Source organism: Camelina sativa, chromosome 14 (genome assembly GCF_030686135.1).
Source record: "Camelina sativa cultivar CO46 ecotype springtype chromosome 14, ASM3068613v1".
NCBI lineage: Eukaryota > Viridiplantae > Streptophyta > Magnoliopsida > Brassicales > Brassicaceae > Camelina > Camelina sativa.
In genome coordinates this window covers 28,717,805-28,732,744 of record NC_141893.1, presented here as the reverse complement: position 1 = coordinate 28,732,744, position 14,940 = coordinate 28,717,805, and the positions used below count along the sequence as shown (strand labels likewise).

The window sequence follows — 14,940 nt, the reverse complement described above, 5'->3', positions numbered from 1 at the left end:
TGATATTCCACAAATGAACACAATTTAGTTCATAAAATGACATGGGTTTGTTACCGTCTTTAGTATTTGGTTAACCATATATATGTGTATGACTGTTAAATAATAGTTATGTTACATGTGATCTAATAGTATATATACTAGAAATCCGTTTCCTTCTTTTACTTTCTCGTTGGAAATTTAATTGCAAAATTTAGATTAGCTATAGTTTTTAGTTTTGAAAATTTACTATTACGTAAAATCGACGTAATAGTAATCAGAAAACATATTTCATCAATGAACAAAGGTATTGTTACCGTTTTTAGTATTTTGTTAACCGTGTGTGTAACTACTGTTCAATAATAGTTATGATAACTGTGTTACATGTGATCTAATATAACAGTTTCTTCATTTTTTAACTTAATCGTTGGATCCATATTGGTTTGTTTCTCTCCTTTCGTCTTTGGATTTGGATTGAAATATAAATGGAACATATATATCATCGGTTTGGATCTAAGATTCAATTGTTCGATTAACTTGAATGATAGAACACAAACTAATTGTTAAAAGCATATATGATTTATGATAAGAGTGGAGTGATTAACAAAGTAAAAAAGTATCATAATGAATAGTAATGTTTGACATTATTTGATAATAAATTTATACTTGGATAAGCTTAAACATGAAACATTTTCATGTTGGCGGTTCGACGGACGCTGTTGTTTGCTAAGATGTGCCTATTTTTTTTCACCTAATATTTTTAGAACAAGGTGATGACATGATTGTGTTTAAGATAAAGAGAGTTTAGAAAGATTAGAAAGATTTTGTATAAGTTTTCTTTTTGAAATATTACGAAGATTAAGCTACAGCAAAACAATTTTATTAAGACGTAATATTTTTGTCATAATAACATTTTTTCCGTCACAACAAGATGTTATAATAACTCAATTTTTTTGTAGTGCTAGAAATGGAAAGAAAAATGGTCACCAAATCATATAAAAAATTGTCATAGATTTATGACGAATATTTACCGTCTTTAAATTCATCATAATAACTCAATTTTTTTTTTGTGATCGTTACTCAGAGGAATAGCCATTCCATTTCGACACAACACCTAAAATTTGAGAAACGAAACCACACTAAGAGTGGAAGAAGCTTCACATGTGAGAAAACGAAAGAGAACATGGCATAGGAGAAAACACTACACGACAGTACATCTTTCGCTTGTGAATGGATCGTTTGCTCTTCCATACTGACTATCACTATCAGATCCTTTCCAGAGAGTATAATCCAAAGTTTAGCAATGATATAATCGATCAAATCTAGAACATATACTTTTAACGCTGCTAATTGCAAACGACATATAACAATATCACAAGAATACAACGATTAATAACGAAAGTATGTACCAAGCCGGAGGCACTGTAAGTGGGAAATACTGAAATTTAGATCGGGACTGTAGTCCCTCGTCAACAAATAGAAGGAGAGGCAAAAGAAATAATGATTTTTTATATATTTATATATATACATTTTAGATTCATAATTATAGACATGTCTAAACAACGTCCATTCACTCAACAAGGCAACAATTCGAGTGGGATTTTATAACGAAGAGATCATAGTAAACAAAATTTTCCTGCAATGATAAATCAGTGAAAGCTAAATGAGAATTTATTTTGCTTCTGTTGGACATTTGCATGTGTTCTTCACTTTTCTTCGTTCAACAAATAGTATATCTAACTTGAATCACATATTGTAAAGAAACCATCACTATATATAATCAACAAAAAAATGTAATTTTTTTGGAGAGAAACAGAAACTACGAAAAATGATCAGTGGCCTCATTCTTTAGACGTAACGTGGCTTTCATACAAATTCATCCATATATTAAAAAGATTTTTCGAGATACAATATATGGTGGTAGCTTTTGAAAGATGTGACCCAAATTAACTAAAAATTTATCAATCCATCAAACGAACATGAACATATATAAGTGGAAGTGGTAGATGAGTGATAAATCAAATGAATTCAAGCATATTTTTTCTTTAAGTGGTTGACTGGCTGTTTGTCACATGAGCATATATGAAACATGACGTTAAACCATTCTTTTCTTATTATTTTGATTTTCTAAGCGAGGAGGTCGATGTGAGCTGGTATGAAAACCTAAACCTGAGCTGATAAGAACAAAATAAAGAATAGAACCACTAGGTTTTTGTTGTTGTTGTTGTTGTTGTTTATCAAATAAGGAAAAGAGCTTCTTTTATTTGGTAATGGCATGTATCGAAATGAATGCATTGCTGTCTGAAGTTTCATTTTTTTATACGAAAATTTGTTTTCATCAAATAAAAGTGCACAGAATAATCTTTATGGCGAGGAGATTATTTGGAAAGTTAAAATATTCTTATCTTAGATTCTTAATATTTGTTTTAAGAAGAGATATATTAATTAATATGATTAATTTCTATTACAAATGATGATCAATTTTCGAATCTGTTTACAAAATATTGTGAATTTAATGATCGTGCGCGCTTTAATGGATAACTTCATGATATCCCTACAATATTCGGACCCCTAACTGATGATATTACATGCACCAGATGTCCAGATCCACAGACCACAATGAAGCTTTAGCCCTAATACATGAGACCACGATGCATGGTTTATTTTTTGCAACACTTTAAAACTTATAATAGATGTTGCATTATCATTGACATTTCTCATTAAAGAAAAAGAAAAAAAAAACAATTCATGAATTATAGTCTTGTAATCAACCATAGTACTACTTTTAAATGGAGAAGTTTCATAGTTTTGACTGTGAGCCAAACTTATTTTTCTATTAATGTTTAGAAGCTCTCTCGACTAAGTTTCAACCCAATTGTTGTCAAAGAGAAAAGCTTGATTATGGTAAAAGAACGAACTTCGAACAAAAGGCTCTCGTAGCTCAGTTGGTTAGAGCACCCGTTTAGTAAGCGGGAGGTCTTGAGTTCAACTCTCAACGAGAGCATTTTAAAACATTTTACATTTTACAAACATGAATTCTAGGCTGTAAATGAAAACTGTCCGTTGTGAATATTTTTCTTTTGCCTTGCTGTATAATTCCCAAATATAGAAATAACAAAAAAGCATACGAAAACTTTCTTAAAAATAGAACTTGGAAGAGGAAAAAAAGCTTCCTTGTTCGTAGGAGAACAGGAACAGACTTGGATGTTCCTTGTTTCATCTCACAATAGTTACACATTGAAAACCACCGGAGAGAGAGAAGAGAGAGCGATTATGGCGGAGGGGCAATCCCCTGAGAACTCACCGCCAGCTCCTCCTCCTCCTCCTCCCTCTTCCAACGATCAACAAACAACATCTCCTCCTCCTTCCGACAATCAACAAACAACATCTCCTCCTCCTCCATCTTCACCTGACCTAGCTCCTCCACCTCAACAACAACAAGAATCACCACCTCCTCCTTCACCGGAAAATTCATCTGATGGTTCTTCCTCTTCGCCTCCACCACCGCCGTCTGACTCCTCCTCACAATCACAATCTCCACCTCCTCCTTCTTCACCGTCCCCGCCGCAGCAAAGTGACAACAAAGGAAACGATGGAAGCAGCAGCGATGGAGGAAACAAGAACCCTTCCCATACTCCTCCACCACCGTCTAAGACTACCGACCGTAGCTCTCCCTCGCCACCAAAATCGCTGGCTCCACCTTCAAGAGACGGTGGCTCGAATTCGTCAAGTAACGATCGTCTGAATATGGGTGCTGTTATAGGACTTGTGGCTGCAGCTGGACTTTTGTTCCTTGTCATGATCTTGCTATGTGTCTGTTGTCTTCGGAAGAAGAAGAAGAAATCAAAGCTTGATCAGATGCCGTACTACGGAAGCAATGCTTACGCCGCTGGCAAAAGTACGTAAATATAAAACCCATGAACCCTTATTAAAACCCCGTTAGTTTCTTATTTGCCAAGAAAAAGCATGAATTTTGTTTCTTTCTACCCAAGATATTAAATAAATCACATTCCTCTTCTCTCATTTGATTACATGTGTACAAAACCATGAACCCTAACTAAACCCCATACCATTTATTAAGCATAAGTTTCATCTAGTTCTTTTACCTTAATTAGTATCTAAGTCTTTGTCTTACTTTTTATTTTTATTTTTTGGTTCGGACGATTGTAGCTGGGAATGATCAATATTTTAATAGTGTTGCTACACCACAACAACAACAACATTACAACCAAGATGTTGCTACACAACAACAACAACAACAACAACAACAACACTACAACCAAAATGATCACATTGTGAATCTTCCTCCACCTCCTGGATCAATGGGAACAAATTGGGTGAATTCACCGCCGCCACCACCACCTTCAGGAAATTGGCAGCCAATGCCGTCACCACCAGCACCAGTGTCAGGAGGCGTAAATGTTATTCAGAGCGGCGAGATGGGCTCAAATTTCTCATCAGGTCCATACGCTCCATCTCTACCACCGCCTCACCCTTCAGTGGCCTTGGGATTCAACCAAAACACATTCACTTACGAGGAGCTCGCTGCCGCAACTCAAGGTTTCTCAAAAGACCGTTTGTTGGGACAAGGCGGGTTCGGTTATGTTCACAAAGGAATCTTGCCTAACGGTAAGGAGATCGCGGTGAAGAGCCTTAAAGCTGGAAGCGGGCAAGGCGATAGAGAATTCCAGGCAGAGGTTGAGATCATTAGCCGCGTTCATCATAGACATCTTGTGTCTCTTGTTGGATATTGCAGTAATGCTGGAGGACAGAGGCTGTTGGTCTATGAGTTTCTCCCTAATGACACACTTGAGTTCCACCTTCATGGTAAGTAATAATAATGAGTTTTCTTGTGTTCTTGGGAATGATTTTGGAATGATAAAAACTGCTAACTACACATATTTTCTCTAAATGAATTGAATTATAGGGAAAAGTGGGACTGTGATGGATTGGCCAACGAGACTCAAGATTGCCTTAGGATCAGCAAAAGGTCTTGCTTATCTTCATGAAGATTGTGAGTCATTAATATCTTTTCATCTTTTCACTTTAACTCTACATTGAAAGAGATATATAGTTAAGATACTTACATGTTTCTGCCTGATATTTGTGGTTAGGTCATCCCAAAATCATCCATAGAGACATTAAAGCTTCAAACATTCTTCTTGACCTTAACATGGAAGCCAAGGTATGCTTTAACTAGACCTAAATTCTGTTTCGAATCTTTACATGTAATGACAAAATTTCTCGGTTGACCTTCTTTAAACTAATCTCCAGGTTGCAGATTTTGGTTTGGCTAAGCTTTCTCAAGACAACAACACACATGTGTCGATTAGGGTCATGGGAACATTCGGATACTTAGCTCCTGAATACGCATCGAGTGGGAAACTAACAGAGAAATCAGATGTTTTCTCTTTCGGAGTTATGCTTCTTGAGCTCGTAACGGGGCGTAGACCGGTTGATCTAAGTGGTGAGATGGAAGATAGTTTGGTCGATTGGGTAAGTAATGTATCAGTACATTCATCGTTAAACTCAATACCCAAAGAAAAGAACACAATTTCATATTTTGATGAACGTACGGTTATTGGCAGGCGAGACCATTATGCATGAACGCAGCACGTGACGGAGAATATGGTGAATTGGTTGATCCATTCCTTGAGAACCAATACGAGCCTTACGAGATGGCACGCATGGTGGCTTGTGCTGCTGCAGCCGTAAGACATTCTGGTCGTCGCCGACCAAAGATGAGCCAGGTAAATAAATAAGCGTGACACATGGCATTATTGATCACTCGTCCTCGTCCATTTTACGAGATTTTGGACATCTCTTACGGATTTTATATATACATCGCTTATTTCTATAACTTTTTACTAGATTGTTCGGACGTTGGAGGGTGATGCCTCGCTGGATGACTTAGACGAGGTTGTGAAACCGAGACAGAGTTCAAGCGGAGGTGAAGGCAGCTCAGACTATGAGACGGGCACATATGGTGCCGAGATGAAGAAGTTTCGGAAAGTGACATTGGACAGTCGCGATTACGGGGCAAGTAGCGAATACGGTGCCACAAGCGAGTACGGGCTTGACCCGTCATCGTCAAGCAGCGAGGAGATGCACACTGGAGGTAGCACTAATAAAACTACCACTACTAACCGTGGGATTTAAATTACATAAACCGACTTATCAAAATTTGTTGGATTGTATTATTTTTTGGAAATATAACTGTTTGATGTAATTGTTTGTTGAAAACATTAAAGAAATAAATATAATTGTATTGTATCCTATGCTAAAATATGTTAACTCTCAAGAATTAAGATAATAAAATGTTGGAAACTATTGTTTGTTACTGTAAAAGAAGTACGTTATAAATCACAGAAATTCGCCTATGAATTAAAGATGAATTCCAACGTTTTAGCGATCAAAAAATTGTATTCAATCAAATCACTGCACCTATTTAGTCAGATTATTTTAATAATCATATAAGAATTTTTTTGATTGAATAGTTATTATTTGATACACTATTTTAATACATTAATTAGACTATAGTAGTATGTATCCCGCACGAGCTGCGTAAAATAAGCAATTTGACAATTAGCAACTTTGGTGTCGATTTAACAATTAGCAACTTTGGTGTCAGATTTATAAACAAAGAAATTGAACTTCTCTACTACGGTTAGTATTTGCAATCGTATCTCCAAATGCTCCTTTGTTTCATAACATTGACCAGCCAAATTAAGAGAAGGCAACTCTAACTTTGCATAATTATCATCTTCTTTTTGTTCTTCAATGAATATACCTGAACTCGTCTTCCTATTTGATGAAATAGCAGTAGGTTTTTCTTCTTTTTCTGGTGGAATCCCATACAAGCTAAAATTTCCATCAACATAATCTGTTCCATTAGAATCATCACAATAATCAAATCTCATTTTTTCATCATCAACTTCTGAATCTTCTTTACTAATGTCTCCGTCAGCCAATTCAGTATCTCCTTCAACCAAAAAGTTATCATCTTTGGCTCGTTTCCTTGATCCATTCCTAACTTTAACCGTCACTTCAACACAAAGTCGAAGTGTATCGCTCTTCAATTGCTTTACAAAACCCTGAAACTATCGAGAGTTGGTGATAAATACAGGTGGTGTATCGCTTGGTAATTTCTGTAAAAACACCTTTGAAATCTTGTAGCTCAACCCAATATCATATACTTTCTCATCCGAATCGTAATCTTCATACACCATTTAAATACAATCATCGTAATTCGTTTGCTTGTTACCATCTAGAATTCGACAGCCTCTCTTGTTATCAACAACAAACAACCACTTGGCTTCATCATAGATCCGCCACAGACCACAATCACGTGATCCATCCCAAACCAAAAAAATCAAAACTCGTTTAGAAGATCGCAAAAGGAGAGAAAGTTATAATTGATTGTGAATCCAAAAGGAAAAAAACAATGTTCAATGAGTGGGGCGCCATCGTGCTAAAGATGGAGAAGAAATAGGAAACCGCTTATGGAAAACTCTAAAAATTTAATGTTTGTGTGACATATATGGAAATTAAAATGAAAAGGCTGCCACACCTATAATAAGTCTGTCATTGTTTAGTTCGAAAAAAAATCTGGAACTATGAAACAAGTATGTCGTTATATAGTTCAAAAACAAAATCTGTCACTATATAATAATAAAAAACTGTCATAACCAAAATCTGTCATTTAAAAAAAAAATCTGGAACTATGAAACAAGTCTGTCATTATATAGTTCAAAAACAAAATCTGTCACTATATAATAAGAAAAAACTGTCATAACCAAAAAAAATGTGTCCAGCCAACAAAAATTCTGTCACAACATTAAACAAATTTGTAAGGTCATTCTAGCAATTTTTATTTTCCTTAAATAAATCTGTTAACAAGTGACTGATTTTTGGAAAACAAAAACAAAACTGTCAGAACATAAAATAAATCTGCCATAACGTGCTACAAAATGTCGGTCAAACTAGCAATTTTAATTTTTGATAAAAATCTGCTATCTATCGGCAGATTATTGGTAAAATTATTAAAATCTGTTGTAATTTTAAATAAATCTGCTATCAGTAAACGTCAAACTAGTAATTTTCCTTTTATCAACAAATCTGCCACGTTACAACATATTTTTTGTTTAACAAAAAAAACTGTAACAACTAAAACAATAACTCGGCCACAAATTATAACAAACCGATATAAATAACAACAAGTCTATAGTGTCGTTAAAAAAAAGTCTGCCTTTAGAAAAAAATCAGCCGTAAAAAAAAACTGTCACAACTGATTTTTATAAGTCTGTCGAGCAAAATAAATCTGCCATTAAAAAAAAACTGTGACACTCGAATAAATCTGTCACCATTACCACAAATTTTGTAAATTCCCCCCCTATCATTGGAAAAAATATTAAGGGTATTATGGTATTTTTTTTCCTAACAAAGCACGAAAATGTATTTTAAACATGAAAATAACTCAATTAACCTTTATATTTTAAGAGTTAATTTAGCAATTATTCCTTTAATTTGGGTTAATCTAGTAACTTTCCCTAAATATAATCGTTCATAATTTAAAAGTTTTTACTTAAGTCATATGATACTTTTCATTACTGCTGTTTAGTAAAAAAAAAAAAAAAAATTTGAAGTTTAGTAAACAAATTTTAAACACTTTTCATTACTGTTTCTCTCATCATCTTATATTATTCTTGTTTGTTTCTACATCTACTCTATTATCACATTCTATCAAGATATATTGCACTGTAAATTAATTCTCAATGAAAACATAATTACTTTCTTCATACTAACATTCAATACTTTGTTTTATTTAGCTGCATGGTTTTTTTGGTTATATTTCTAGTTTTAGCAAGAAAGATTAAGAACACAAGATTGTTTTAAGAATAACTTTCTTATTAGCAAAAAGAAAATAACTCAAAACCTTAAGCTTCTCACAATCTCTCTATCTCAATCTCAAAATGTAACAAGAACAATTCCTGCAGCTCATTCCTTCCGGTTCCTTATGTTTAAGGATATGACATGTTTGCAATTTGACCATTTCTCTCTCTCTCTCTCCATGGCTCATTATCTCTAGGCTGCAGTGTTGGGAATCCTGTGGATCTTGTACCAATATTGCTGCTTTCCATGGAGATGGGAAAGGCACAGGTGAACACCATTCGAAATATGCGTGTAGATGATACATTTTCACCTTTTGATGTTGTTGTCATAAGCTATATGCTTTCCCTTTGTAGGTTTCTTTGCTGCATTTTTACTAGCTTGCTACGATGTTGATTAGGAAGAATTCCAGAGCATTTGTAAAATTGGTTAGTCTAATTTTCTTTCTATAGGTACTGGATTTTCTGATGCAGAGCTTCAAAAGCTGTCTTCCAGTCTTTGCTCCAAAGTGATTGCTACTCCAAAAGTAAGATATTACAGAGTTGCCTTCCTGATTGTAATGGCCTCAAATAATCCAAAGTCTTTGTTGTTGCCTTGCTGATTGTAATGGCTCAAATAATCCAGCAATACTACAGAGTTGATGATGGTCTCAATCTGGTACGACTATGTTTGTCTTTTCAGTTTTCACTAATATCGATAGGTAACAGCTTCAACGTTGTAGTATCTTATGGGTCCAAGTTTATTGATGCAAAGCTAAATAAATGTATCAGTTCCAAGTCTTCATGAAGATTACAAATCTATCTTAAGAGAATCTAAAATTATAAATTGTAATGCATCAAGCCATATATAATATAAGCCAAGGCAAGGATGAAGGATCTTCGCACCAAAGAATCAGTAGCCTCAATACATGATGGATCAGCTTATTCAGATAAGTCAATCTCTCAAAGTAAAAGTAAATGATCTTTGCACCAATACCCAATTGGTATCAGAATAGCTAATTTTCATATCAAAATCAAGAAATTTACAAGCAATTCAAGTTGAAGGGGAACATTACATCAAAGAAGAAGAGACAGGTAAGCTTCTCTAAATCGAGAACTTTTCTTGGTCTTTTCAGCAACTACAAAGCTCTCCAAATTGTTTTTATGTCCGCGAACGAATCTTGTCGATTTGAGATTTCGCGGAGTCGAGCTGTTTCTGCGCAGAGGTTTTCGCTTTCTCAGATGTAGTGAGGAAGAAGAGGTTGCAATTTTTCTGGTAGACACGTCGAGAAGAAGAGAGACTGCTCAATTCATCCAACGAAACCTCTTGCCTCTTTATCTCCTTCTCTAGTTCGAATTCGCGACCAGAAGAGGACGACGAAGAAGTCGCCATTGTTTTTTCTCCGAGTGCGGCTGCGAGGGGACTGATAGAGTAATTTTTCTTAGGTTTTTAGAATAAATAAAGATAAATGGTAAAATTAATGCCACATCGGAAATATTATTTTAGTTATATTGGCATACACAACATCCCACATCGGAAGAAACTTATGAGAAGCGAGGTTTTGTTTGGGTATAAATAAAGAGGGTCTGTTTTGGCTGAAACTCATCTTTGCGCTTGGGGCAATGACGCAGCTTATGAGGTTCTAACCGAGGCGCGTCTATTGCTGGTTGAAAACTATTTCCAAACCCCCTCCTGGGCCTAAGCTTGTCTTGGGCCTTCGAGAATTTCTGGAAGGGCTCCCTTCGGGGTAAAGCCCTACAATACTCTAGTTTAAAATATTTTGCTCCCTTAATGTTTTTGTTCTGAAATTAGCATATTTATGTTTCTTAACCATTTGGTATTAAGCCCTGTTTTAAAAATTTTCTTTTAGCGATGTTTTACAATAATTAATTAATTAATGTATACAATTTTAATGAAAATCATTAAATTTTCTTTAAAATTATATTTTTATGTGTTTATCGTAATTTTAAAAACAATACTATAGTTTTATATTTTATTTGATATTTGTTTTTAACATAAATAGAATTAGTTATATATTTGATATTATATATTTGTATTTTATTATTAATTTAATAAAATAATCTTAAAATTAATTTTCGATTAATTTCTGTTTAATCTCCGATTTTTTTGTTAGGCGCTAGGCCCAGCTCAACCGTCCGACTAACGATTTCTAAAATAGGGGTATTAAGGGTTTCTTAGATTGGTGTTGTTGATGTTATGTGATTCATGAAAACACGCGTAGATGAGACCAGAACTCAACGAGGTGAAATTTAAAACCCACATCTAGCCGAAGTCTTGTTTTCAGGAATCCACTGCTACGTGTGATTAAATGAATGGGTCTAAGGCATGAAACGGTGCTATAGAGTTTTCCAAACATTTTTTGATACTGACACAAAAAGATTTATTCAGCATAGAGTACATATATCAACAATCCAAAGAGGTGTTGTTTCTTATCCGAGTTTCAAGAGGCTACAAACAAACAAATGGACAAGAATAAGGAATAGAGCTGGGTTTGAAACGTGGGATTAGTGCCTCAGGTAAGAGCAAAAGCGGTTTTCACCTCCCCTGACACCTCGCCAAACGCTTTAACCAGAAAGTTTCTCACATGGTGCAAGATTGACAAAGGGGATAAAATGAAACAAACAAATCGGAGATGTAGAATGAACTGTGATCCCGTCATGAAAACGCTTTGTGTTTTTTTTTGGCTTAGAAGCATTTTCTGTGGACAATGCCTGGACCAGCCTCATCATACTCAGCCTTAGAGATCCACATCTGATTAAACACAAAAGAGACAACCAATATGAGGAATTTTCTACATTTAATCAACCGAGTGCGAGAGAAGCTAAAAATGAGAAATGGCGGTTTCCAAATTTTACCTGCTGGAAAGTGCTGAGAGAAGCAAGGATGGATCCACCGATCCAGACACTGTACTTCCTCTCGGGTGGTGCCACGACCTTAATCTTCATGCTGCTTGGGGAAAGAGCTGTGATCTCTTTGCTCATACGGTCTGCAATACCTGAGAACATAGTTGTACCACCACTGAGCACAATGTTACCGTAAAGGTCCTTCCTGATATCAACATCACACTTCATGATCGAGTTGTAAGTTGTCTCGTGGATCCCTGCAGCTTCCATTCCCACAAATGATGGCTGGAAAAGGACTTCTGGGCACCTGAATCTCTCAGCACCGATCGTGATCACTTGTCCATCGGGTAATTCATAGTTCTGCTCAATGGAGGAGCTGGTTTTTGAGGTCTCCATCTCTTGTTCATAGTCTACAGCAACAAAGGAAAGCTTCTCTTTGATGTCTCTCACGATTTCCCGTTCTGCTGTTGTGGTGAACATGTAACCTCTCTCGGTAAGGATCTTCATGAGGTAATCAGTGAGGTCACGACCAGCAAGGTCAAGACGAAGGATAGCATGTGGAAGAGAGAAACCCTCGTAGATTGGCACAGTGTGAGACACACCATCACCAGAGTCCAACACAATACCTAAAGAACATCATTTCACTGTGATCAAGACGACACGATAATTATAAAAAAAAAAAACAGACCAGAAAACTAAATCAATAATGTACTAACCGGTTGTACGACCACTGGCGTAAAGTGATAGAACAGCTTGAATGGCGACATACATAGCTGGAGAGTTGAAGGTCTCGAACATGATCTGAGTCATCTTCTCTCTGTTGGCTTTTGGGTTAAGAGGAGCCTCGGTAAGCAGAACCGGGTGCTCTTCAGGAGCAATACGGAGCTCATTGTAGAAAGTGTGATGCCAAATCTTTTCCATATCATCCCAGTTGCTAACAACACCATGCTCAATCGGGTATTTCAATGTGAGGATACCTCTTTTGGATTGTGCTTCATCACCAACATATGCATCTTTCTGATTCATCCCAACCATGACACCGTGATGTCTAGGTCGACCAACAACACTGGGGAAAACCGCCCTGGGAGCATCATCTCCAGCAAAACCAGCCTGTGTACAAAAGAGTTTGTATAATCCACGTTATCAATAATATCTTAACAAGAAAGTGAGAGAATCCACAAAACCTGACAAGTAAAGGAACTGAATCAACTAACCTTGACCATTCCAGTACCATTGTCACAGACAATGGGTTGAATATCATCAGCATCGGCCATGGTTTATGAACTGCAATCAAGAAAGAAGCAAAAGCGTTGATTAATCAAAAACAGGATTCACATACTCATCGGATGATAAAATTGCAAGGATTCATGTATCATCAGATGATCAATTGGTTTCTTCATCCGTCAAAGTAAAATCAACAGATTCCGAAGTCAAATACTTCAACAAAAACATTTCAAAGTTCAGATTTCTATAGACAAAAAAAGGAAGAACAAAAGAATCCGGATCCGAAGCAAAATCAACGAAGATCACCAAGTCAAACATCAACCGTTGAGCTAATCGAAGCCAAGATCAAAACATTTTCCAATAGTTTGACCGATCTAAAATCCAACCAAAAATCAAATCCGAAGTAACTTCGAATCGTAATCGAGATCCAACACAACAAGGAGCAAGGAGTAGATCGGAGGATTCATTTACCTTAAAATCGGAGGAGAAGATCGAGAGATCGAGTAAGAAACAAGAACGAAGACGATAAGGATCTGGCTCACTCTCTCTCTCTCGCTCTCTCTCTTAATCACCGGAAAGTACAACGGCCGATGAAGAGCTGAAGACGACGAAACAATTCAAAGAGGGGAGAAGTATAAATGTGTTATTTCAACTATTTATATAGTCGAGCTTTATCTGGAGAAAATAACAATTTTATTTTTGGACCATGAAGAACCAAAAAAAGATAACATGACCTGGCTGTTAGACAGCCTTTTAATTGAGAATTTTTGGAAAGTGTTTGAGAAATATTATGGACCGTTGGATTTATCAGATGGGCGTAGATGGCTAATTAGATTGACTGTGATGATATGGCTTATGTGACAGCTTCATTAATGCATATTCCAATTCTCAAGTCGGCGAGTCGAGGAGACAACGACGATGGCCATGTTTTTTGATTCTTGATTTCAACAAATTTGATTACTATATTGAAAAAAAGAGTATCGTTTTCTTTTCTTCTTTTTTTTTTTTTCTTCTTTTTCTCTCCGAAAAGAACTATACAACATTTTTATTTTTCTTTTCAAAAGACAAACAAATAAAAGAATTGTGCTACTGCTATTTTGTGTCCAAGACCCACATCCTCTAAAACATAATTCATCCTCTCATACTTTAAAAAAAAAAAAATATATATATATATATATAGTTTTGTTTGTAATTTGTAAACGTAGTTTCAAATAAATAAACTTTTTTTTTGCATATGGTCAAGTTATAAAATGTAAGACACCTGAAAGAGAAAAAAAAATGAATTGATCCATAACGTTATACGCATATGAAGGCTGTATATTCTATGTGGGTGCTACTAATCCACCACAACTTGCTTATTAGTAAATTAGATAGACTAATTTTGATGAATACGAAATGATACGAAATTTTGACCAAGAAAATAATAATATATAAAAAAAACTGATTAAAAACAATAATGATATAAGATATTTGAATTTGATAGCAAAACATCGCGTCCCATGCCATCAGCTGGCCTGATCACATATTGTTATATATATATATATGTGATTTCATCTTTTTGTCACAAGAAATATAATACATTAGTAAGAATTCACAAATGGTTTATCTCTAATGTCTAACCAGCAACACATCAACATGTCAACATAAGAGAAAAATTCTTCTGATGCGAGCGTTTCTTGCAAGGAAGTATGTATGCTTTGTTTGTTCGTTTCAAAAACTAAGCTGACGTCCCGGAATAAATAAAATGCCTACCTCTCCAAGTTATCTATGCTCTATAGAAAAAAAAAAAAAAATGGCCAATCATCCATTCTTGAAACCAGTGTATTAAATCTTGTGAGTTGTTAACCAATAGTAATAAATGTATGGTTGAAAGAATGGTGATGTCTTTTAGACACCACAAAGCCATATATCAAACTATGAAGTTGATCAAGATATAGAGGTGAAACACTCTGATAGCTTTCTTGAAGTCCTGAGAGGTCTAGTACCATCATGTATTGTAGAATCTAGC

General features: G+C 35.4%; 3 protein-coding genes and 2 non-coding genes across 5 annotated transcripts; 3 read left to right on the top strand and 2 right to left on the bottom strand.

Annotated features, from left to right (window-relative positions):
- The first annotated feature begins 2,906 nt into the window (after nt 1-2,906).
- On the top strand, nt 2,907-2,980 carry TRNAT-AGU (transfer RNA threonine (anticodon AGU)). Its single transcript has one exon. It is a non-coding gene; the product is annotated as a tRNA-Thr (tRNA).
- Nucleotides 2,981-3,083: 103 nt separating this feature from the next.
- On the top strand, nt 3,084-6,254 carry LOC104742454 (proline-rich receptor-like protein kinase PERK7). Its single transcript, XM_010463463.2, has 7 exons — nt 3,084-3,874; nt 4,147-4,803; nt 4,904-4,990; nt 5,091-5,161; nt 5,251-5,472; nt 5,565-5,726; nt 5,848-6,254. The coding sequence occupies exons 1-7, from the start codon at nt 3,181-3,183 to the stop codon at nt 6,133-6,135; spliced, it is 2,181 nt and encodes a 726-aa protein (XP_010461765.2). The 5' UTR covers nt 3,084-3,180; the 3' UTR covers nt 6,136-6,254.
- Nucleotides 6,255-9,844: 3,590 nt separating this feature from the next.
- Nucleotides 9,845-10,334, bottom strand: LOC109128901 (uncharacterized). Its single transcript, XM_019236121.2, has one exon. The coding sequence runs from the start codon at nt 10,234-10,236 to the stop codon at nt 10,006-10,008; it is 231 nt and encodes a 76-aa protein (XP_019091666.1). The 5' UTR covers nt 10,237-10,334; the 3' UTR covers nt 9,845-10,005.
- Nucleotides 10,335-10,448: 114 nt separating this feature from the next.
- LOC104742452 (U4 spliceosomal RNA) lies at nt 10,449-10,599 on the top strand. The gene has a single exon (XR_760535.3). It is a non-coding gene; the product is annotated as a U4 spliceosomal RNA (small nuclear RNA).
- A 621-nt stretch (nt 10,600-11,220) lies between these two features.
- On the bottom strand, nt 11,221-13,998 carry LOC104742453 (actin-8). Its single transcript, XM_010463462.3, has 5 exons — nt 13,404-13,998; nt 12,923-12,992; nt 12,425-12,818; nt 11,721-12,334; nt 11,221-11,616 (listed from the first exon to the last, which is right to left on the bottom strand). The coding sequence occupies exons 2-5, from the start codon at nt 12,980-12,982 to the stop codon at nt 11,551-11,553; spliced, it is 1,134 nt and encodes a 377-aa protein (XP_010461764.2). The 5' UTR covers nt 12,983-12,992; nt 13,404-13,998; the 3' UTR covers nt 11,221-11,550.
- Between the last annotated feature and the right edge of the window lie 942 nt (nt 13,999-14,940).